At 55.5% G+C, this 21,874-nt stretch overlaps 1 protein-coding gene and 1 long non-coding RNA gene across 2 annotated transcripts; one reads left to right on the top strand and one right to left on the bottom strand.

Moving 5' to 3' along the window:
- Nucleotides 1–5: 5 nt before the first annotated feature.
- On the bottom strand, nucleotides 6–11,515 carry LOC109322679. Its single transcript, XR_002104459.1, has 2 exons — nucleotides 9,727–11,515; nucleotides 6–356 (listed from the first exon to the last, which is right to left on the bottom strand). It is a non-coding gene; the product is annotated as an uncharacterized LOC109322679 (long non-coding RNA).
- Nucleotides 11,516–18,660: 7,145 nt separating this feature from the next.
- Nucleotides 18,661–20,067, top strand: OPA3 (OPA3, outer mitochondrial membrane lipid metabolism regulator). Its single transcript, XM_019553755.1, has 2 exons — nucleotides 18,661–19,009; nucleotides 19,593–20,067. The coding sequence occupies exons 1-2, from the start codon at nucleotides 18,868–18,870 to the stop codon at nucleotides 19,919–19,921; spliced, it is 471 nt and encodes a 156-aa protein (XP_019409300.1). The 5' UTR covers nucleotides 18,661–18,867; the 3' UTR covers nucleotides 19,922–20,067.
- Nucleotides 20,068–21,874: the final 1,807 nt, after the last annotated feature.

Raw genomic sequence — 21,874 nt, 5'->3', positions numbered from 1 at the left:
TTTTTTTTTTTTTAAACCACCACCCCCTATAGCTGTGAGGGTGCAGGCAGAGTCTGCAGTGTTGGCAACTCTAGGCCAAGCCAGCCCACCCAGATAGCACTCATCTTGGAGGCACTCCTGGCTGCCATGGCCCTCCGCTTGAGTAGCCCTGCCCTGGAAGCGTGCAGCTCAGGACACCAACTCAGAGCAGGGACTTCCCAGCCCAACCAGACACCCCCAGCCAAAACACCACCCCGCTTGAGGTAAGCCCACTGTCCGTCACGCTATTCCTCCTGCTCCATCCTCCGTCACTATGGCACAACTCCACTTCTTTGCATCCATCTCCAACCTAAAGTCACTCCACAAGGGCCAGGATCCTGAAAGAGAAAACAAGCCATGGAGCCCAAAGGGTCAATCAAGACCAGACTGAAAGGCAGGGGAAATCCCCCCCAAGCAGCATGCGCACACATCCAGGCCCCACCACCCAGTGGCTTCAAGCTCACAAAAGACATCCCTGTGCCTCACCTAGGCAAGATATTCTACATCCATCATCTCTCACACAGAGGCCATGCAACCACCTGGCAACCACCTCCAGCTCAAAGCCATTACTCACTACAGACACACTGCTCCTCCTCCACCTTCCACATCAACCCCGCTCACTTCAGGGGAAGGGGGGCGGGGAATGACTTGCAAAGACAAATAAGAAAGAACCCATCACTATAACCAAAAGGCAAAAGAACAAAGCAACAAACTGACAAATCAACGACAACCCCACACCCCTCCAAGCAAGCTTGCACGTGCCCCTGGCTCTGACCATGTCATGCTCCAAGGCAGCTAACGCACAGGAGCAGAGGCCTCTCTACAGGGAATCCAGAAGCACACACCCAGCCTCTTGCTCCCTCCGCTGCCCTCCACGACTCATCAGCTCCGAGTCTCTTCATTAGGCTACCTTCTTGGACCTTAGAAACTTTGGCACAAAGGCCAACGGACACCCCCATTCCCCACAACCAAAAAGAACCAGGTACAGGCAACTCCACTTGGAGGCCTCACAGCATGGAGGGCACAACAACTCCCACCCAAAGAGTTACAGAAGCATCTCTACGTCACCCCACCCCCCCTCCATAGGAACCAGTCATCCCCTCCATAAGCTTTCCCCTTCCACAGGAGAGGAATCAGTTCAGCAGAACAGCGCACAGCCATCCTGCCTGTTCCGGCTGCAGAGATTTTATTAACACTCTATCCCAATAATTATTCTGTCTGTCCAGAGCAATCTGATGGGTTATCTCGGCAGCTAATCACAATGCTTAATGAAACAACCACAGTGCTCTGTAGCCCCAAGGTGCAGGGGGGGCCGGGTGCTTCCCTCCGTGGCGGCGGTTTCCCCCAGGGCTGCCCAGGCAGGGTGCTAGCTGTGCGGGTGCAGCCCCAGCTCACAGGCTGCACCTGCTGGATCCAATGGCTCATGGGCTTCTGGAAGCCTAGCTGTGCTCAGAGAAGCTCAGGCTGGACGTGTTTTCAGTGCCCCAGGAGCGCAAGAGTGACTCTTGAAATCAAATTACTGAAACGAGTATTTCCAGAGGGCAAAGAGAGGGACTTCTGGTGGCAAAGGTCAGGGGCTACGGGATAGGACTCACAGCCACAGGAGAGTGACAAAGGGGCAGGGCACCTATTGAGGGGCAAGGCTGCAACAGGTGCCACCACTTGGTAAGTGGCCCTGCACCCAAAATAATCGCTGATGCCGTGTTAAAGTATGCAGTCAAAGGGTACTACTACTTCAATAAATACTTTTGCAATAACAATTTAATTTCTAGTGTTTTGCGGGCTGCAGCTAGCAAACTAATATTAAAACCCGCAGCTAAGCCAAACTAGAAGAAAGCGGCAGCGTCCACGACCGCAGGCCTGGGCAAGAGCCACCGCCAGCAGACGCAGCCGAGCTCCTGCCCCGCGGCCGGGAGGGAAGCCGGGCCCGCCCCTGCTCGGGAAGTTTAGGAGCGGCCGGCACGCAAGGGCAGCCTCTCCCCGGGCACCGCAGGCCCCTGCTGGAAAACCACGGCCTGCAAGCGTGAAGCTCGGGCGGGATACCATCCCGCCCCGGGAGTGCTCACCCCAGCCCCACGCAAGACACACATTTGTGCCGCCCACAGCTGGCTCCCGGCGGGACAGCACAGGTGCAGCTGGGCCACCTCGGCTCACGCGGGGCCCAGAGCAAGCCCCAGGCGGCACAGGGCACACTCCTCGCCTCCCGCCCCGCGGCACAGACCCGCCCACACGCAAGGCCATTGGCCCCGCTCCCAGGCCAGGCCTCAGACCGAGGGCAGGTTTCAGCCCCCGGAGCAGGCGCCCGCCCCGGCCGGGAGGAGCGCAGGGAAAGCAACGATTCAGCAAAACGACAACGGGGAAGGACACAACCTGGAAGAAACAGGGCGGGCAGCCCGCACAGGCGGCCCCGCAACAAGAGCTAGGCTCCTTCCCCAGCCCCGCCCCAGGCCGGCCCGGCGAACCCCGCCCCTTCCGGTCACGTGACGCGCCGGCCCGCGCCCCGGCTTTTCACGGGCCTGGAGCGCCGGCGCGGGAGACCCTGCACTGGCCTCCGGGTCCCGCCCTGCTCGGGTGGGACCAGCCGCACCTCCGGTTACCTGCCCAGGCGCTCAGGAAGAGCTCCCGGGCCGCCCGCCGCAGCACCCGGTGTCCCCCCCGCGCCAGGCCGGGCCCCAGCCGCCCTCCAACCCCACCGCGCACCCCGGCCCGGCCGCAGGGGTAGTGTGCGCTCGGTCTGGCTCTTCCCCCGGGGCCGGGAGGAGGGACAGGGACTGCAAGCTCTGCCCTGCCCGTCTGCCACTGCAGTCCTCAGGTACCCTAGCCCCGCAGCAGCCGGGCTCTGGAGCCCCGGGGCCCGGGAAGCAGGCCCAGGACGCGCCACCCAGGCAGGTCCTACCTCCTCCAAGGAAGCGCCAGCGGGCGTCAGGCATCACCGCAACAAGTGCCCCGTTGTCACGCGGAACTGCGCAAAATCTTGTCCCATGACAGTGCGGTAGAGCACTTGTTTCCAGCACAAGTCCCTTCCCAAGCTTGGCGCTAATGCCATAACCCCCAGCACTTCTGCAGGTGAGACACCTGACCCAGTCAGCTAAGGAAGAGCACCTGGACCAGACCCAATTACCCAGAACAGGGCTTTAACCCCAGCCCCCAGGTGTTGGCATCTGGCCCTTACCACAGACCTTTGCATCAGGGGTCTGCAGGCGGGGGCAGGCGGGCGGAAGGGAAAGGTGAAAGAAACTGCACCCGTTCCAGACCCACTGCCAGTCAGACCCACCATCTCCCACCCAGCTGGGGAGAATGTGCATGGTGCTGCACTACTGCATGGGGGACCTTTAGGTTTGTCAGGCCAGCTCAGGCTGCAGATTGGTCTCCTGCATCTTTGCGGACTGGGTGGCCATCATTACAGGCATTGTAATGGGACCTGCCTTTTGCACCTCAAGGGTAATCATCAAGGGAACCATAGCTGCGTGTTGTTTGTGCCCGTGCTCGCCTGCAAAGTTCTGAGCGCAGACTGGCCACAGTCTCCTCAGCCGAGGCCCGGCAGTAGCAAGTTGTTGGTAAGAACAGGAAATGGGGGAACTCAGAAACCAAAATGGCATTGTGACACGAAGGAGGCCAGCAGAGGTGTGGGGAGGCCTTGCTGAGCCTCAACTTTGCAGAAGCGCTCTTAGCAGTGCTGTGCCAGAGCCTGTCCTCGACCCAACTGCCAGCAGGATGACCATGCACTCTGCCCACAGAAAAAACACGGACAAGAGGCGAGGCTGTCCACCCAGCAGGCATGACGTTCCCCATTTGCCCAGGGAACAAGAACACAACTGTACTCAGCTTGGTCCTCATCCTTGGGTCCCGTGCTGAAGCAGCCTCTGCTCGCTGCACGGGGCCCATGTCCATCTTTATACCCTAGCTCTGCTCACTGGTTGGGCAGTGGGGAGTGAGCCCTGTGCCTCCAAGACACAGGAGGGCAGGAAGAGGCTCCATGCCTTCCTCCCTGCTGTCTACGCCACCAGTCAAAGGGAGCAGAGATGTTCCTCTGCAACAAGATGTTAAAGGGTCACAGAGAGGTTTGAGGGAAATGCTGCAAAGCTGCCTGGGGGCAACGTAAAGGAGCAGGAGAGGGAGTGGGCCAGATGCACCTCCCTAGCAGCTGGAGGGGAAGGGGGCAGGGAGGGAGAGACTGTGGCTCAGGGACCAGGATGGTGGGGGCCCTAGTGTGAAAAAGGTTGAGAACCACTGCTTTAAAAGATGGCCAGGTAGCAGTGAGAGGTGCTTAAAAAGGCTGCACCTGTGCTCATGGAGGGAGGGAGAGGGCAGCAACAGCCAAGGGAAGGCACATGTAGGACTCAGACATAGCATACACGTGGCAGAGCTGTGCTAGTCCTGACGCTCCTGGCTTGGAAAAGAGCCCCGTGTTCCCGGGGCTGGTTGGGTCGCTTTGTGCTGCTATTGCTGGTCAGAAACATTCTCCTGCCATCCCCTGTTGAAAATGATGGGGAGCATGCAAGAACCCAAGTGTCATAGTTTCATAATAGCTAGGGTCAGGAGGGCCCTGAACAGATCATCTAGCCTGCCCCCCCTGCCACAGGCAGGAATGAATGCTGGGTCACAAGACCCCAGACAGGTGATCATCCAACATCCTCTTGAATTTGCCCAAGGTAGGGGTGAGGAACACTTCTCTGGGAAGTTGGTTCCAGATTTTGGCCACTGTAACTGTAAAATATTGCCTCCTGATCTCTAACGTAAACCTGTTCTCCATCAGCTTATTACTATTGCTCCTCGTCACCCCAAGTGGTGCTGGGGAGAAAAGGGCTCCACCCATTTGCTGCTGATCTCCCCTGATGATTCTGTAGGCAGCCACCAGGTCCCCCCTCAGCCTCCTCTTGCCAAGGCTGAACAGGTTCAGGTCCCTCAGTCTCTCCTCATAAGGCCTGTCCTGCTGCCCTCTCACCAAGCAGGTGACCCGCCTCTGAATTCTCTCCAGGCTGGCCATATCCTTTTTAAAGTGTGGCACCCAGTACTGGAAGCAGTACGCCAATTGCAGCCTGACCGACGTTGCACAGAGGGGGAGGATGACCTCTCTGGCCCGGCTTGAGATGCATCTTTGGATGCATGACAAGGTATGGCTGGCCTTGCTGGCTGCGGTCTGGCATTGGCAGCTCATGTTCATCTTGGAGTCAATAATGACTCCAAGATCCCTTTCCACCTCTGTGCTTTCAAGAGGGGAACTCCCCAGCCTGTACATATGCTGTGGATTCCTTCTTGCAAGGTGCAGCACACTGCATTTGTCTACGTTGAACCCCATCCTATTCTCATCTGCCCACTTTGTAGTCTGTCTAAATCTAGTTGCAGCCTCTCTCTCCCTTCAAGTGTGTCCACCTTGCCCCACATCTTAGTGTCATCAGCAAACTTGGACAGCATGCTTTCTACCCCCTTGTCCACATCACTGATCATGTTAAACAGTGCAGGCCTAAGGACTGAGCCCTGGAGCACCCTACTGCTCACATCTCGCCAGCTTGAGTATGATCCATCCACCACTACACTCTGGGTGTGCCCCATCAGCCAGTTTTTTACCCATCCAACTGTGCAGGCATCAGTGCCACAGTCGCTTAATTTATTAATAAGAATGGGATGAGTGTCAAAGGCCTTCTTAAAGTCTAGAAAGACTACGTCCACAGCGACACCATCATCCAAGGATTTAGTTACCTGGTCATAAAAGGCAATCAAGTTGGTCAGGCAGGACCTGCCTTTGTTGAACCCAAGCTGGTTGCCCCTGCGCATGATCTCCCCTGCTGGCCCCCACAGATGTGCTCCTTGAAGATCCTCTCCAAGATCTTCCTGAGGACCAAGGTAAGGCTTATGGGCCTATAATTACTTGGGTTCTCCTTCCTCCCTTTAAAAATGGGGACCACATTAGCTAGTTTCCAATCCCCCAGCACCTGGTCAGTTGACCACGAATTCTCATACAGCCAGCCCAAGGGCTCTGCGATGACCCCTGCCAGCTCATGTCATGCTAGCCCATGTGGTCATTAGCATTCCCCTCCTGTTGTAGAGTAATCTAGGGAAAAACCTGAGAAATTGCTCTAACACCTCCCTACTTGGGCACTCATAGCAGCACCAAGGCCAGGCTGGCCTATCAATGAGCATCTTGCTTTGTGTTGATGCTGTTCTGCTTGCTTGGAGTTAGGTGCAATCTTTCATTGCAGGGAATGGCCATTCTTTTGCCATGGTGCACCACTGCTGACGTGGCAAGTTGCTCTGCAGCAATCAGCAGCTCTGCAGGCTGTGAAGGGACTCGCAAGAAAAAGGCAGGTGCTGGGACCCTGGGGAGGCTGCTTCTGCTGCAGCACAAAGAACAAACTGAACTCAGTGGCAACAGGCCGCTGGGGTGTCCCTGCTGCTGTCACAGTTGGAGCATGCTGCTCCTTGGTTGAACTGCTACAGGCTAGAATCAGTTTCTTCACAGGCTGGATCCAGACCACAGGCCATAAGTGGCTGACTCCTGTTTTGCCAGACCGACTTTAGCAAGCTCAGGCATTTAGTCAGTGACGCACTGCAGAATGAGATTTGGCGAGACGGGAGCCCAGAAGGGGTGGCTGCGTCTTAAGGAAGTGATCCTTCGGACACAGAGGAAGATGATCCCGATGTGGGGGAAAGGGGGCCAAGAGCCTGGATCTGCCCGCGCTGGGGGTGGCTACCTCTTCACACACCGCTAGCCGCCATCCAACAGCCCACAGCTCCCAGTGGATTCTGTGATCCTGAGGACATCAAATAGTCCCAGGGTTTTGAACGGGTAAAAGATGATTGGAGGATTTGGGATTCCCTTTCCACACCATCCCAATTGGCCCCTTGGGTCACCTGGAGGGGGATAAAAGGGGCAGCGTGGCTGACTCAGGGAAGAGACCAGCAGGGACAACAAGGAAGGAGTTTCACAGAGCTGGCAAGAGCTGAGCCTGAGGGGTTCCCAGCTCTGCGTCCAGCCCCTCCAATCAGAGGCCAGGCAGCTCAACATGAGGCCGGGGCCCCGGGAAAGTCAAGACCCCTCGCAGACTGGAACCGTGTCACAAGGGGTGTCTGTGTGGTAGCATTCCTACCTACCACATGGGAGATCTAGGTTCAAGTCCCAGCTGAGGTGACTTGGGGTGAGTGAGATAACAAGAAGCAAATCTTCTTGCAGTGGAAAGGGGCCATTGTGTTCCTCCCCCTTCAGGTACCAAGGCCCTATATTTCTTTGACATTTTGCACCTTTTTATATTTCACCAACCCATATCGTTTCTTCTGCTGTTTGTGTTTTACATCTTGTTAACACTGTTTTTTGTCAATGATTGTAAGTCAACCCTTTGTTGAATCCTGCCCCCTTGGGACATTGTAGTGTCCACTATACCCTCTGATTTATGCCTGTTATGTTCCCAGTAAAAGGTATATGGTTAAGTCCCCACTGGTGATCTGGCTCTGCTCTATAGGGGGAGAAGAGTCCCTACACCTCCCACAGCACTTGTGGACCTGCTTTGATCCCTTCAATTGGAGAGGGGGTACATCTTGGAGTACTGCCTATGCTACAATAACAAAAAATTGTTTTTCAGATATATAGGGAGTAAAAGGAAGGCTCAGGGCAGTATAAGACCACTACTAAACAGGCAAAAGCAATTGCTGAGAGACAGAGGGGACAAGGCTGAACTCCTCAATGAGTGCTTTGCTTCAGCGTTCCTAAACAAGGGGCAAAACAAGTTTCACAATGGGATCACAGAGAGACAACAGCTGAGTGGTAAACTACCAAGTGTTGACCCTGAGATGGTGCAGAGTCACTTGGAAGGACTGGATGCGTTTAAGTCGGCAGGCCCGGATGAGCTCCATCCGAGGGTACTGAAGACAGTGGCTGATGTCATTGCACAGCCACTGGCAAGAATATTTGAGCACTTGTGGCACATGGGCCAGGTCCCAGAAGACTGGAAAAGGACCAATGTGGTTCCTATTTTCAAAAAGGGGAGGAAGGAGGATCCAAGCAACTACAGGCCAGTCAGTCTCCCCTCCATCCTTGGTAAAGTCTTTGAAAAGATTATTAAGGCTCATATATGCCCAGCAGGAAAAATTATGCTGAGGGGAAACCAGCACAGGTTCATAGCAGGTAGATCATGCCTGACTAATCTAGTCTCTTTTTATGACCAGGTTACAAAGCACCTGGATGCAGGAGTAGGGGTAGATATCATTTACTTAACTTCAGGAAGGCCTTCAATACCGTATCCCACCCCATACTGGTGAACAAATTAAGAGACTGTGACTTGGATGATTACACAGTCCAGTGGGTGGCAAATTGGCTAGGGGGTCATACCCAGAGAGTGGTGGTGGACAGGTTGGTATTGACCTGGAAGGACATGGGCAGTGGGGTCCTGCAGGGCTTGGTCCTTGGACCGATACTCTTCAATGTCTTCATCAGGGACTTGGACAAGGCAGTGATGTGTACTCTGTCCAAGTTTGCAGATGATACAAAACTGTGGGGAGAAGTGGACACACCAGAGGGTAGGGCACAACTACAGGCAGACCTGGACAGGTTGGACAAAGGGGCAGAAAACAACAGAATGCATTTCTCCTTGTCAAATTGCAAAGTGCTGCACCTAGGGAGGAAAAATGTCCAGCACACCTACTGCCTAGGAAATGATCTGTTCGGCAGCACGGAAGCAGAAAGGGATCTCGGAGTCCTAGTGGTCTCCAAGATGAATGTGAATCAGTCAGATGCAAAGTCATCAGCAAAGCTAACAGCACTTTATTGTGCATCAGCAGATGCATGACAAACAGAACCAAGGAGGTGATACTTCCCCTCTATCGGGCACTGGTCAGACTGCAGCTGGAGTACTGCATGCAGTTTTGGGCACCACACTTTAAGAGGGATGTGGACAGCATGGAGAGGGTCCAGAGAAGGGCCACTCGTATAGTTAAGGGCTTGCAGGCCAAGCCCTACGAGAAGAGACTAGGGCACCTGGACCTATTCAGCCTCCGCAAGAGAAGGTTGAGAGGTGACCTTGTGGCTCCCTATAAATTCATAATGGGGGCGCAGAAGGGAATTGGTGTGGCTCTACTCACCAAGGCACCCCTGGAGGTCACAAGAAATAATAGCCATAAGCTAGCAGAAAGCAGATTTAGACTGGACATTAGGAAGAACTTCTTCACACTCAGAGTGGCCAAAATCTGGAATGGGCTCCCAAGGAAGGTGGTGCTCTCCCCTACCCTGGGGGTCTTCAAGAGGAGGTTAGATAGGCATCTGGCTGGGGTCATCTGAACCCAGCACTCTTTCCTGCCTATGCAGGGGGTCGGACTTGATGATCTATTGAGGTCCCTTCTGACCCTAACGTCTATGAATCTATGAGTGTAAGGTGGGCATAGACACAGGCAACCTTTGGGGTATGACAGCACTTTTCCTCAGGATGCTGGGAAGGAAGCAGGACTGAAGGGAACTCTGATGCCTAAAACCTTGCTTCTGTCCATCCAAACCATGCTGTTGGTGCCACACAAGACATCACAAGAATTCTTGCCTCTCCCATGGTTCCTGGACATTCAAAGCAACAACATCACCGACATACTTAAATTGTTTGGTTTCCTTCTTCAGTCACCTGTTTGAAAACATCTTTTTCTTACTGTGACCTGCCAGATGCTTTGTTCGCAAAGTACATAGGAAAACAAGTAATAATAATCAGAACAGGTACTACTAACATTACTTACTGAAATTTGCTGAATGAAAGATGCAGGTTTCTTCCATGCCCGTTTCGTCTATGCCTCCCCCACTATCCTGCATGGACATACAAGACATAAGCTCCTGGGGGTTCTAAAACAGGGTGCAGCCCCAGAACTGAAACCTACGCTACAAGGCTTTTTGCTTTCTTGCCGCAGTCCAAAAAAGTAGGATGTCACAGCCCACATCTTCCAAGCAGTGCAGGCTGCTCATAAGTGTCTGCCAACTGCTTCAGTCAAGGTCACTCCCAGCAGCAGGCAGTCCAGCCCTGGGGGAGACAAGGCGGAAACCTGGGCAGTCTGGGGCTGCTGAACCCTCACCCAACTTTGACCTCTGACCCCCTGGCAGGGTGGAGAACCTACTCTCCCTCCTACCTCTTCCCCCAGGCAGTTGGCCAAGCAGCCAAGAATGCCTCCCCGCCCCCTGATCACTAACCAGTAAGATAAGACTCTCATGTGGGCCCCTGCTCATGTCCTTTTCTTTTTCATGTCCTTGTGACAAGGTACCTACAAGAGTTCACAGATTTAGCTGGAATCTTACAGGCCACACTCTGAGTGCTTCTGCTACAGCCTTGAACTTGCAAACTCTGGTTCTGTCAACTGTTCCTTAGCACTCCTGCCATACAAGTGCCCCTGCTCAGGTTTGCACAGGGGGTATGATGTCATATAGATGTCACCCTCTAAAGTTGGGTAAGGGGAAGAAGAACAATTTTGCTGCTTCCATGAGTGACATGACCCCCTCCAAAGCATTCTCCTGACAGCTGCAGTTCACACGAGGCACACCCCATGAATGGCAGCATACAGCTGAAGATGCTCATTGTAAACCCATGACTACACAGGACTTCTGGGGTGGAGCCTCCGTGCATCCCCTGATACCAGTCCTCCAGCACATACAGGAGACAGGGTGGGTACCCTGTGGAAGCACCAGGGAACAGGAGCAGTGGGACAGAAGAGCTGCTTAAATCAACAACAGGTAAAGAGAAGGTGATGATGGGAAAGGGGAAGGAGAGTTGCAGGAAGATTCCTCTGTGTAGGCTGAAGACATGGTCAGTACCTGACAGACCACACTCACTATGGCAGGCTATGGACCGACCAGAAGCCTGACTTATGACGTGGTTAAGCTGCTGTACAATCAACAAGCAATAACTTTGCATTTACATCACAAGCAAGAGCCTGAGAAAGTGGAATAAGAATCTGTTTCCCAAGGCTTTAATACTAGACAAGACCAAGAACGAGTAACTGCTTATGGGAACAGTGGAAAACAGTGGCTAGGAACAGCAACTGACGTTTGGTTTTGTGACTCTGTCGGAAATTAAAACGTGTATTTTACTCTGCTGTTTAGACCCAACAGGACAAGGAGCATTCCCAAGCATGCAGGGAAAGAGATGAGCAGTGCTCCTCCTTTGCAGAATTGTATTTTTCCCAGGGACACAGGCCCCAGATCATTGGCATCTCCTAAGTCCAAAGAAAAACAAGTTCAGTCACATTCCCAAAGCTTCAGTGAAACATCAGCATGACACCTATCAGAATATCGATTTAAAAAACCCACATACAAACATGAGGTGTAAACAGAGAGAAATTTTACAAAGACTTTTGCAATGTGGAGACAACCTGCTGTCAATCGCCTCCTCCCTCCTGCATCTCCCCCAGCTGGTAGAGATGAGAATCTGTATTGTGCTGTGGCAAGTTGCTAGGCAGGCACAGAGATAAATATCTGTTCTTATGCCTTGAAGTGTATTCAATAAAGTTACTACCCTCCCCCTCTTTATCCAATTTGGGGGTAGTAATCCCTTACCTGTCAAGTAGGACTGGAGCACCACTAGGAAACCTCATTGTGTCTTCATTTCATGTATAGAAAGGGTAATCAACAGGGACCCAGGTTTTCCATTCACCATGGAACAATACAGTAAAACCCAGAGTTGTTCATTTTGAGGAAAAAAATCCAACAGATTTTCATAAGAAAAACCCAGATTTTCTCCTTTAAAGGAGACAAATGCAAGAATGGTGGGTTTCTTCTTGCAGGCTAGCAGTTTCACACTGCAAGGCACCATGGGGAGTGGGAGGAGGGTGGTCAGGAAGGGAAGCCACATGCATGTGAGCTTGTACGCATGCGCATGCCTGCCCGGCAGCCTGGAGAGCAGCTCCCCCAGGTAAGTTAGGTGTGGGGAGGGTGGGAAATGGAGGACCCTGTAGTGCGGGAGGGATGGACCTGGGCAGGGCTGTGGCTGCTGCCCAGCTGGGACAGTGCATAGGGCTTGGGACCTAGGGCTGTAATATGCAGCTGCAGGGCCCAGACGGGGAGTGGGCTGGGGGGGCAGGGTCCGACCCCCCACCACGGCATGCACTCTGGAGGGGGATGGGCAGGTGTGCCCCCCAGCAAGCAGGGTAGGGGTGGGCTGCCTACTGCAGGCCTACTCTTCCCACCCTGGTGGCCTCTCCCCGACGCCTGTGGCCCAGTGGGCAATGCAGCCAGCACAGCAGGGCAGTTTGGGGCAGGGAAGCTTGGTGCCACCACTGAGAGCCCTGTGCCACTGTGGCAAGTGCCCCCCGCCCACCAGGCAGCAGTGGGGGTGGCAGCACAGAGTTGTGCCCCTTGCTGCTGCTGGGTAGACAGGAGGTGCCTTTCTATGGTAGTGTGGGGCTTGTAGCAGTGCCATTGAGCTTTCCCACCTGGCCCAACTCTGCACCACCACACTGGGTCCTGCCCACTGGGCTGCAGAAGTCCCAGGGGGAGGGCAGGGTGCCCCACCCCAAAGCAGGCAGCCCGCACTCTCCCCCCCCACCAACTCCCAAACAGGATCCATTCTCACCATGCCACTTGGGGGGGTGGGGAGCTGGCCTCCATGCACCACTTGGGCCACAGCAGCCACTGCCTCCCACATCTGGCAGCCGGGCTCTGCTGCTGCTATGGGGGGAAGGAGGCTGTGGACTTGTATCCCTGGTCCAGTAGCCCTGGGAGCTCCCGCCAACAGGGGTGAGGTGTGGGACAGGTGGCTGCAGGGGTGGGGGGATTAAGGTGTACTGGAAGGGCCCATGGGCCTGTGGGTGGCAACTAAGGGGCACTGACAGGGCCAGGGGGCTGTGGGTGGGGAGGGGCATCTGCCAGGCTGGGGGCAGTACGTGAGAAGTGAGGGGCACCAGCAAAGCTATGGGCTTGTGGGTGGGATGTGAGGGGTGCCAGCAGGGCTGTGGGTGGGGAGTGAGGGGCACCAGCAGGGCTGGGTGGGAAGGGAGAGATTGGGGGTGCTGTGGGTGGCAAGCGAGGGGCACCAGGCTGTAAGGGCTGCTCAGCACCACAAACTGTGTGGGGAGACAGCTGCAGCTGGACCTGCATCCTGATGAGCAAAGGAGGCAGGGGGAGCTCTGATATTCCATGATAAAAAACCCAAAATCAAATGCCAAAATGTATAGGTGTTTAGAATTTATTTTATTAAAAGTGATTGAGGCACTGGTAGAAGTCCAAATGGCTTTAAAATAGTAAATTTATCAATAAAACACCACAGTGGCATTTCATTTTAATCACAGAAAGAACAGCTGTTGGGGTTTTTAAATCAGAAAATTTGGAATTTTTTTCTTCTTTTTCAGACAAAACCACGATCCATTGAAGTCAGTACAGGAAATGCAGCTTTCCCAGAATTCTGTCTCTAATCTTACAAAAAAGTCCTGATCACAAAAGAGCTGTAGTCTTGTCTCTCAAAAGACTGAACAGTACCTGGTTCTTGATAACGTGCATCACCAAGTTAAAATAATGCTCTATGTAAGGGTTCCATTGCGCACAGCTGAAACTGTGTAAAGGAAGGTCATCATCTAAATGCCAAGTGATTCCAATTCCAAGCAGCAAGGGCCATATATGCAGCACTGGATATGCTGAGATTAGCCAAGGAAATCCTGGTTTAAAAATGTACTGCTAGTAGCTAAAAGGTTTTAAAAAAACAAAAAAAACCACAAGGTACATATTCTTCTCCCCATTTATACTCTCAGAAGCAGTATCTGGGAATTTTTATCTGGAATGGTTATACTTAGCGGTCAAATAAGGCCCCTATGGCTCTGTACATGCTCTGGACTTGGCCCAGTGAAGCAGACCAGCTCCTAACCAGCTGGAACTCATGCACACAGCACAACCCTCCTTTGAACTTGCCCACTCACACAGAGCAAGCAACGGCAGCAACAGCAATGGCCAAGAAGCTGCAGCTTGCTGCAAGGGAAAAGCAGTGCCCCCCACATCGCGGGTGCCAGACCCTTCTTGCTGCAGCTGCTTAGAGCCCAGGCTGCCCTGCAGCTCCTCTGCACTGCCACCGCTGCCCCACTGACCAGCCCAAACACGGCAGTGACAGCAATGGAGAGAAGCTGCAGGCCAACTTGGGCACGGACTTCAAACATCTATAGCAAGAAGGGCATGGCCCCAGTGAGCTGGAGGGGCCACTCTCCCCCCACCCCGAGCAGCAGCTTCTGCTTAGCCACTGCCACTACTCAGCGTGGGTCTGGAGCAGGCCAAGGTCGGGGTTGTACATGTAGGTTCTGGCAGATTCACTCTGGCAGGCATGAGTCCGGAGCATGTCAAAGGCAGAAACACATACTCACCTGTTGCCTGTGGCGCCTTGGCTGTTTCCAAGGGACCGCTACAGGTCCCGCACACCCCTCTAAGTGCCCAGAGTGACCCTTGCAGACACGACAGCTCCTGGGAGCCTTTCTGCCCCAAGTCCTGATTCTGTCAGGCTGCACCTCCTCGCTGACACGCTGGTTCCAAGGACAGGTGCACAAAGAGTAGCCTGCGAAAAAGGGCAGACCCACGTTAGACAGTTTCACATAAGTGAAAATGCACGCACTGTTAATCACACCAGAGTAGATAAGATGATCCCCACAGGCTCAACACACCACACGTACACAAGGAGTTCTGAAACCATCACACAAGTATCATCAGATTTTAAACGCACGTTCTTACAAAAAGGGCTTCCAAATTACCACACAATTTCCCTCACACAACATAACCATATTTCCATACATTTACCCAATCACCACACAATTTTCTATAGGCCCCACAACACACCAGTCACACAAACTGATCCTAAATCAAGCTAAAATTACCACTGTCCTGGGAGGCAAAGCAATGAATGGGACTCACCTGCAGCTCTGGACAAGACATGCATGAGGCGGAGGGAGGAGCCCACGCAGCTCATTAGCCACCTTTTTGTTCAATTGCAACCAGCTGGTGACATCATGGATGGATGCCGGCCACCAGCAATAAAAATGGCAGTTGCGGCTGTGGAGGGGGTGGATAGCCCAGGCGAGGAGCAGCATCCGTTACCAATAGCAAGAGGAGTGTCTGCTGCAGGAAACGTGGAGCCAAGAGAACCAGCTGGGATGTGGACAGAGCGGGACCAGACCTCCTGACTGGAGACTGCCCCAGACAATGCTGGAGCTGGAGACACGGCACCTGAGGATGCAGCTGGAAGAGTACTAAGGGGTGAAGCGACCCACAGGTGGGGTGCTGGGATGATGGGGCAGGCAGACAGCCTTGCCAGGGAGGAGAGCCCCTAGGAGAGCCCCAAGGGGGTACAAATGGGGTGGGCATCACCGCCAGGTGCCGACAGAGTATTGAGCAGGAGGGAGGAACACTGGAAGTGATTCAGTCCGGATCGGGCCAGAAGGGAGCCGGGGAGGGCTCCGAGCAGGCTGCTTAGAGGATAGGGAGACACTGGGGCAGTCTGCATTTTTTTGGTTGTTTCGTTCATTAGGCAACCCTGGCTAAGCAAGAGAGTGCTAGGGGAGTGTGCCTGCAGATTGAGGCTGAAGGGAAGCCTCTGTGAGGCCACAGTTTCCGTTGATTCTCCTTTCCCTGAAGGAAGGAGTGCAGGCAAGGAGGGCTGTGGCGAGCCTGACAGTGAGCACCACAGCTGGGAGCCGCAGTTACTTAGAGGCAGGCCAGGTGGTGTCATCCCATGGCTGGGAACAAGACCAGCCAGCAAGGAATGCACTGAAGGTGGCGTGAGGCCGGGGTGTAGGGGTGGCAGAGCCCCCTGAGTGACCGCCGAGGGATCCTGGGCCACGAGGTATCCCATAAACCAACCTCTCGCACTGAGGAACATCAAGTCATGGCGGGTGAGAACAGGGTTGGGGACATGGAGAGAAGAGAGCTACTCCGGCACCGACAATATCCCAACAGGTGTTTGACATCTACCTGGAAGGCAAAAAACCTCTTGAGAGCGGTTAATCAAAGCCTGGCGGTCACAACCACACACTTCCATAAGAAGTTCCCAAATCACCAGTTTTCCACACAAAATCACAATTTTTCCAAAGAAGGTCCTGTAACACCACACACAATTACCAGTTTTTCACAAACAAAAAAATCACATTGCACACATTTCTAGAAAAAAGTTTCCAAATCCCCACAGAATTCTCTCAAGGCCCGAGGAACATGGGGAAGACAAGAGATTACATTAAATCAGTCCTGAACAGGCAAGGAATCTCCTACAGCACTTGAACATTTTCAAGTCTACTTGCCCCAACGACCTGTACCCAAGAGTCCTGAAAGAACTGGCTGAGCTTCTGGCAGCACCACTGGCCAAGTTGTCTGAAGAGTTGTGGAACACAAGAGTGGTCCCAGACAACTGGGAGAGGGCCAACGTGGTAGCCACCTTTACAAAAAAAGAAGGGAGATGACCCTGCAAACTACAGACCCATCAGTCTGACCTCAGTCCTGGGTAAAATCTTTGAAAAACTTTATTAAGGTGGCCATCAATTACAAGCTGGTAACTGACAGGGTGTTAAGCAGCAGCCAGCATAGCTTTGCTGGGGGTAGATAATGCCTGGCAAACCTAGTGTCCTACAACCAGGTAACTAGCCATATCTGGATGAGGGACATGAGATTGATGTAATTTACTTAGACTTCAGTAAAGCCTTTGATTCAGTTTCCCATGAGAGTCTCTCATACAAACTGGAGGGTGCTGGGCTGGACCAATCTACAGTGAGCTGGGTAGACAACTGGCTTCGAGGCTGATCCCAGAGAGTTGTAATTGATGGGATGGCCTCATCTTGGAGGGCTGCCTCCAGTGGTGTCCCACAGGGATGAGTACTTGGACCCTTGCTCTTAATATCTTTATCAATGACTTGGATGAGGGGGTGGAAAGCTTAATAATTAAGTTAGCAGATGATACTGAACTGTGGAGAAATACATGCACATCAGAAGATCAGGTAGATCCAAGATGACCTTGACAGACTGGTTTTATGGGCAGAACAGAATTGGATGAGATTTAACAGGGAGAAGCACAGGGCCCTTCATCTGGGTAGGAAGAACCTTCACCATAACTACACAGTGGGTGGCAGCCCACTGGCTGGCATAGCATCTGAACAGGACCTGGGGGGGTCATGATCAACTGGAAGGTGAACATGAGCCAACACTGCGATGAAGTCACCAGCAGGGCAAACAGAGCTCTGGCGTGCATCAGCCGCCATGTGGCCAATAGATCCAGGGAAGTGCTCCTCCCGCTCTATTCGGCATTGGTAAGGCCTCAGCTGGAGTACTGTGTCCAGTTTTGGGCACCGCGCTTCCAGAAGGATATGGGTAAGCTTGAGAGGGTACAAAGAAGGGCTACCCATATGATGAGGGGCCTAGAGGATCGGCTCCATGGAGACAGACTCTGAGAACTGGGCCTGTTCAGTCTGAGTAAGAGAGGGCTGAGAGGTGACTTGATAGCCGCCTAACAAGTACACTGGGGTGAGCACCAAGATGTAGCGGAGCAACTCTCCAGGAAGGCACCTCAAGGGAGGATAAGGACCAATGGGCACAAGCTAACAGAGGGCAAATTTAGGCTGAACATAAGAAAAAACTTCTTGTCTGTAGGGGTCACCAGGATCTGGAACACACTCCCAGTGGAGGTGGTGCGGTTGCCCCCTTAGAGGCATTTAAGATGAGGCTGGACAGGCACCCTATTGGGCTCAGGTGATCTCAACAACTTCCTGCCCATGGCAGGGGGCCAGACTTGATCATCTTACAGGTCCCTTCTGGTTCTATGATTGTATGTCACCATATATCCCCAAACATTTCTACAAAAATACCTCCATATCATCACACAAAATTACCTGGTTCCCACCAAAAAAAAAGTTGCCACACTGCCAGAAAAGTCACCACACAAGATAGCGGGTTTCCCACACACAAACCTCCACGTGCCACCACAGCTCCACGTCCCTGCTTATAGGCCCGTTTGCACACAACAGCCCCCACAACACTACCAAAACCCCCCACCTGCAGCCCCAGGGACCGGGTCCCAGTGCTGCCCCGCTGGGGAACGAGGCCAGGCGCGGGCACAGGCACATGGCAGTCAGCGCGGAGCACAGTCCCTGCAGCACCGGCTCCCGGGGCAAGCAGCCAGTCTGCAGTGATGCGCACACAATACCTCCGTCCCGGCCGGCTGGGCACCAGGACTCGGGCACCGGCACCCCCCTCGGAGCGGGCCCAGCTCACATCGCCGCCTCCCCCTGACGCACCGGAGGTCCCTATATGGTCCTGCAGACCGACAACCGGCCTGGTGAGCACGAGGCCGTGCCCACGGCCCACAGCCAGCCCCCCGGGGGGCCCAGCAGCACCAGCCGACACCAGCTCCTACCTCCTCTCTGGCCTGGGCGGGACAAGAGAGTGGACGCGGACCGGCTTTCGCCGGTCGAGGGCCGCCGTCCTCCTGCAACGCCGGGCAGTGAGCAGCACATCCCGCGGCCCCAGCACTACGCACCCCGCAGCACAAGCCAGGCCGGGCAGCGCCGCACGCAGCGCTCCCACTGCTTCCGCCCGGCCTGGCACCGCGGCTGCGCACCGCACTCGGACCAATCAACGCAGATCGCACACGCAGGCGGCCAATCACCGCCGGCACGGGACCCTGCCCCCGACCTCTGACTCACTGCCCCTGCCCGCGATCACCCGTCGCTGCATATTCATGACCCGTAGTTGCATGGACGCGAAGAGCCGATATGACGCTACCCACCACGAACAGGCACAGGCACAGGCACTTGGACGTGCGCATGCGCGCATACGCAAAAGCAGCACGAGACAACCGAAGCGCGCATGCGCAACGTTGAAGGGGCGGGGCGAAAAGCGGCGAGCTGACGTCAGGGGCGCGCGGCCGCCGGGAGGGCAGGAGGATGGTGGCCGGCGCGTTTCCCATCGCAAAGCTGCTGACCCTGGGCATACGGCAGCTCAGCAAGCCCCTGGCCGCGCGCATCAAGGCCGCTGCCCGCGCCAGCCCCTTCTTCCGCGCCTACGTGTGTGGGCCACCCGCGCAACGTGAGTGACGCCGGCGCAGCCAATCCAGGCGGGACTGCCTGCCTCCGGGCCAGTGGGGGCCGGGGCGGCGGGCCCCGCGGGCCAATGGGCGGCGAGCAAGAGCGCGGGCTGCGGAGGCGGCGGAAGACCAATGAGGAGGGGAGGGGGCGAGACCTGGGGTGGCGCGAGCCAATAAGGGTGAGGTGGCGGGGGGGGTGACATTGACAGGGCGCGGGGGGCGAGGAGTGACCTTTGACCTCGGGGGGCTGGGAGCTGGGCTGAAGATTCCTGAGTTGTTGTCGCAACGTCTGCTCCGACCCGCCCCCATCCCCGTCTGCGGGCAACCGGGGACCAGGGGCTGCGGGCCTAGAGTGAGGGGCACCAGCACGGCTGAGGGGAGGCAGGGGACTGCGGGTCAGGAGGGAGGGCCACTGGCAGGGGGGTGTGGGTCGGGAGTGAGGGGCACTGGTAGGGTTGGGGGATGGGACAGAGGGTTGCGGGGTGGATGGGGTACTGTAAGGCTGGGGAAAGGAAGGACTGGGGGTTAGGAGTGAGGGGCAGCTGCCCCCCTGACCCACCCTTGCCCCCCCCCTGCCCCCGGCAGTGTACCACTGGGTGGAGATGCGGACCAAGATGCGCATCATGGGCTTCCGGGGCGCAGCTGTGAAGCCGCTGAATGAGGAGGTGGCAGCGGACCTGGGTGCAGAGCTGCTGGGCGAAGCCATTGTGTTCAGCGTGGGTGGCCTGTGCATCTATCTGGAATATGCCCGGCAGGCGGGCAACGCGCGGCGCCGCGAGGACGAGCAGAGTGCTGCCATGGAGGCCCTGCAGCGACAGGTGGCTGAGCTGGGCCTGGCCCTGGAGACTCTTGATGCCCGGCTGCGCCATGCTGACCGGGCCCTGCTGGAGCTGGCCAGTGCTCCCCGCAAGTAGGGCCCCCTACGGCCACTGCCAAAGATGCCCCTGGGGCAGGGCACTGCACTATAATGGGGGATCCTCCCCTTCCACCTTGGCTCCTGGGGAGCCTCCAAGTCTACTGGACTGAAAAAGCCACTCATTAAAACCTACCTGCTGCTGAAGGAGCAGAGCCGTGATTGGGACAGAGGAAGGGGGAGGGACGAGTACCAGCTGGACATGGGGGGCAGGGAATTTTGAGGCAGTAGTGAGGGGCACACAGCAGGTACGCCAAGGCAAAAAAATCCAGGGGTCCTGGCTTTTCCTTTACCCCTCCAGGAGCCTATCTCCCAGACCTCTATGCTTCAGGGGCCAGGAAGAGAACCCAGGAGTCCCAGCAGCTAACTGCTGCAACCCTCTACTGCCTGGGACAGGGTGAGGGGCCCACTTCATTGAGGCAGGAGCCTAAGTAGATGCAGGTGCATGAGCAAGGAGGCCCATTTTGCATATATGCATGTGGTAGGTGCTTGGGGACATAGGCAACTGGTGCCTCCCAACACCAGTCAGCGACCATGGGGGAGTCCCCCAGCCCCGCTCCCTGGCCAGCGCTCATGTGGAGCATCAGCACCTGCTTCCCTGGCCATCACCTAAACAGGGAGCATAACCTGACAGGGAGTGCACTGGTGCTCTCCGTGCATGTCACCACTGCTTGGGGATGTGCGTGTCTTGAGCATTAGGCCCAGTGCTGCCTACCGGGGGGGTGGGGGAGAAGACTAGGACCCTTCCCCCCAGCTGACCCCCATGGTCGTACCCCAGCCATAGCCTTCACTCTTCCCCCAGGGACTTGGGGAGGGGTGGGGCAGGGTGTACATCTCCAGCCAGCCCCATCACTGAGGGTACCTCAGGTGCTTCTGGGTACGCCCTGGTGCCCAAGTTTGTCATCTACCCTTCACTCTCCCCCCAAGCTGGGGCCTCATGGTCCCTGCTCCAGGGCAAGGGGTCCCCCAAGATCCCACCTAGGCAGCCACAGGAAGGGGTGCTGCCCTGAGGGAGGTGATAGGGGCCCAAGTAAGAGCAGCCTGGATGAGCACAACCCAGGGCTCAGTACTCAGGAATCCTGGGGCCCAGTACCCCCCTCCCCCCACAACCACAACCCAACTGTCCTGGACCCAGGCATCCTGGCAGGCCACGCACCATGCCCCCAGCATGCCGTGCCAGTTGGGCCCCAGGTCAGGTGTCCTGGCATCTGTACCCACCTCCAGAACCCAGGCATCCCTTTCAGCCCCTAACATCTACAAATCCTGGCAGCAGGTGCCATACAAAAAGGCAGGTTTATTGAACTCAGGCCAAGGCCCAAAACCCGTGAAATCAGTAAAAAAAAAAAAAAAACCGTAAAAAAGAGAGAAACTAAGCTGAACTCTCCAGGGTGGGGGAGGGGGTATACCCAGGCCCCACCCTCCATGCTGGGGGGGTGGGACTGAATTAGCTCCACCTGATACCAAGGGGCGTGGCAAGGGAAGTCACAATCCCACCCCAGGGCAGGGGCCTTGGAAAGGCCTCCCCAAAGCTATAAAACAACCGAACCCCGAAAAACCCAATGCACCAGGGAAGGGGGTAGGAGCAGGGGGCATGGCCCTGTTGGCAGGGAGGGGGCGTGGCCCCACCCCCAGGGCGTGGCACTGCTGGGACAGCCCCCAGGGGGTGCTGAGCCTGGGTAAGGCACCACGGGGTGTGGGGCAGGGTGCTGTGCCCTAGGGGCCTCCACGCTTCCGCAGCTCCAGTATGAACGCTGTAGGGAGAGAGATGGGGCAGTTCAAGCAAAGCCACAGCAGGACCCCATGGGAGGGGGGGGGCAGGGTGGCCAAGTGCCAGAACCCAGCCACATTCTCTCTCCCCCCAACCTCCCCAGGGCTCAGATACGTGGGTCAATGCTCTGACCCCTGAGACCATTACCCCCAGCACCCCAGCCTATTCCCCCCACCCCAGAACCAG

Source organism: Crocodylus porosus, unplaced genomic scaffold (genome assembly GCF_001723895.1).
Source record: "Crocodylus porosus isolate Cpor-Errol unplaced genomic scaffold, CroPor_comp1, whole genome shotgun sequence".
NCBI lineage: Eukaryota > Metazoa > Chordata > Crocodylia > Crocodylidae > Crocodylus > Crocodylus porosus.
Note: the sequence above shows the minus strand (reverse complement) of the source record. Positions and strands in the feature narration are given on the sequence as shown.

Excerpts from the sequence above, each read along its gene's own strand:
- OPA3 (XM_019553755.1), top strand. The coding sequence starts at position 18,868 with ATGGTGGCCGGCGCGTTTCCCATCGCAAAGCTGCTGACCCTGGGCATA. Across the intron at positions 19,010-19,592 it reads GTGTGGGCCACCCGCGCAAC|TGTACCACTGGGTGGAGATG; the intron begins GTGAGTGACGCC and ends TGCCCCCGGCAG.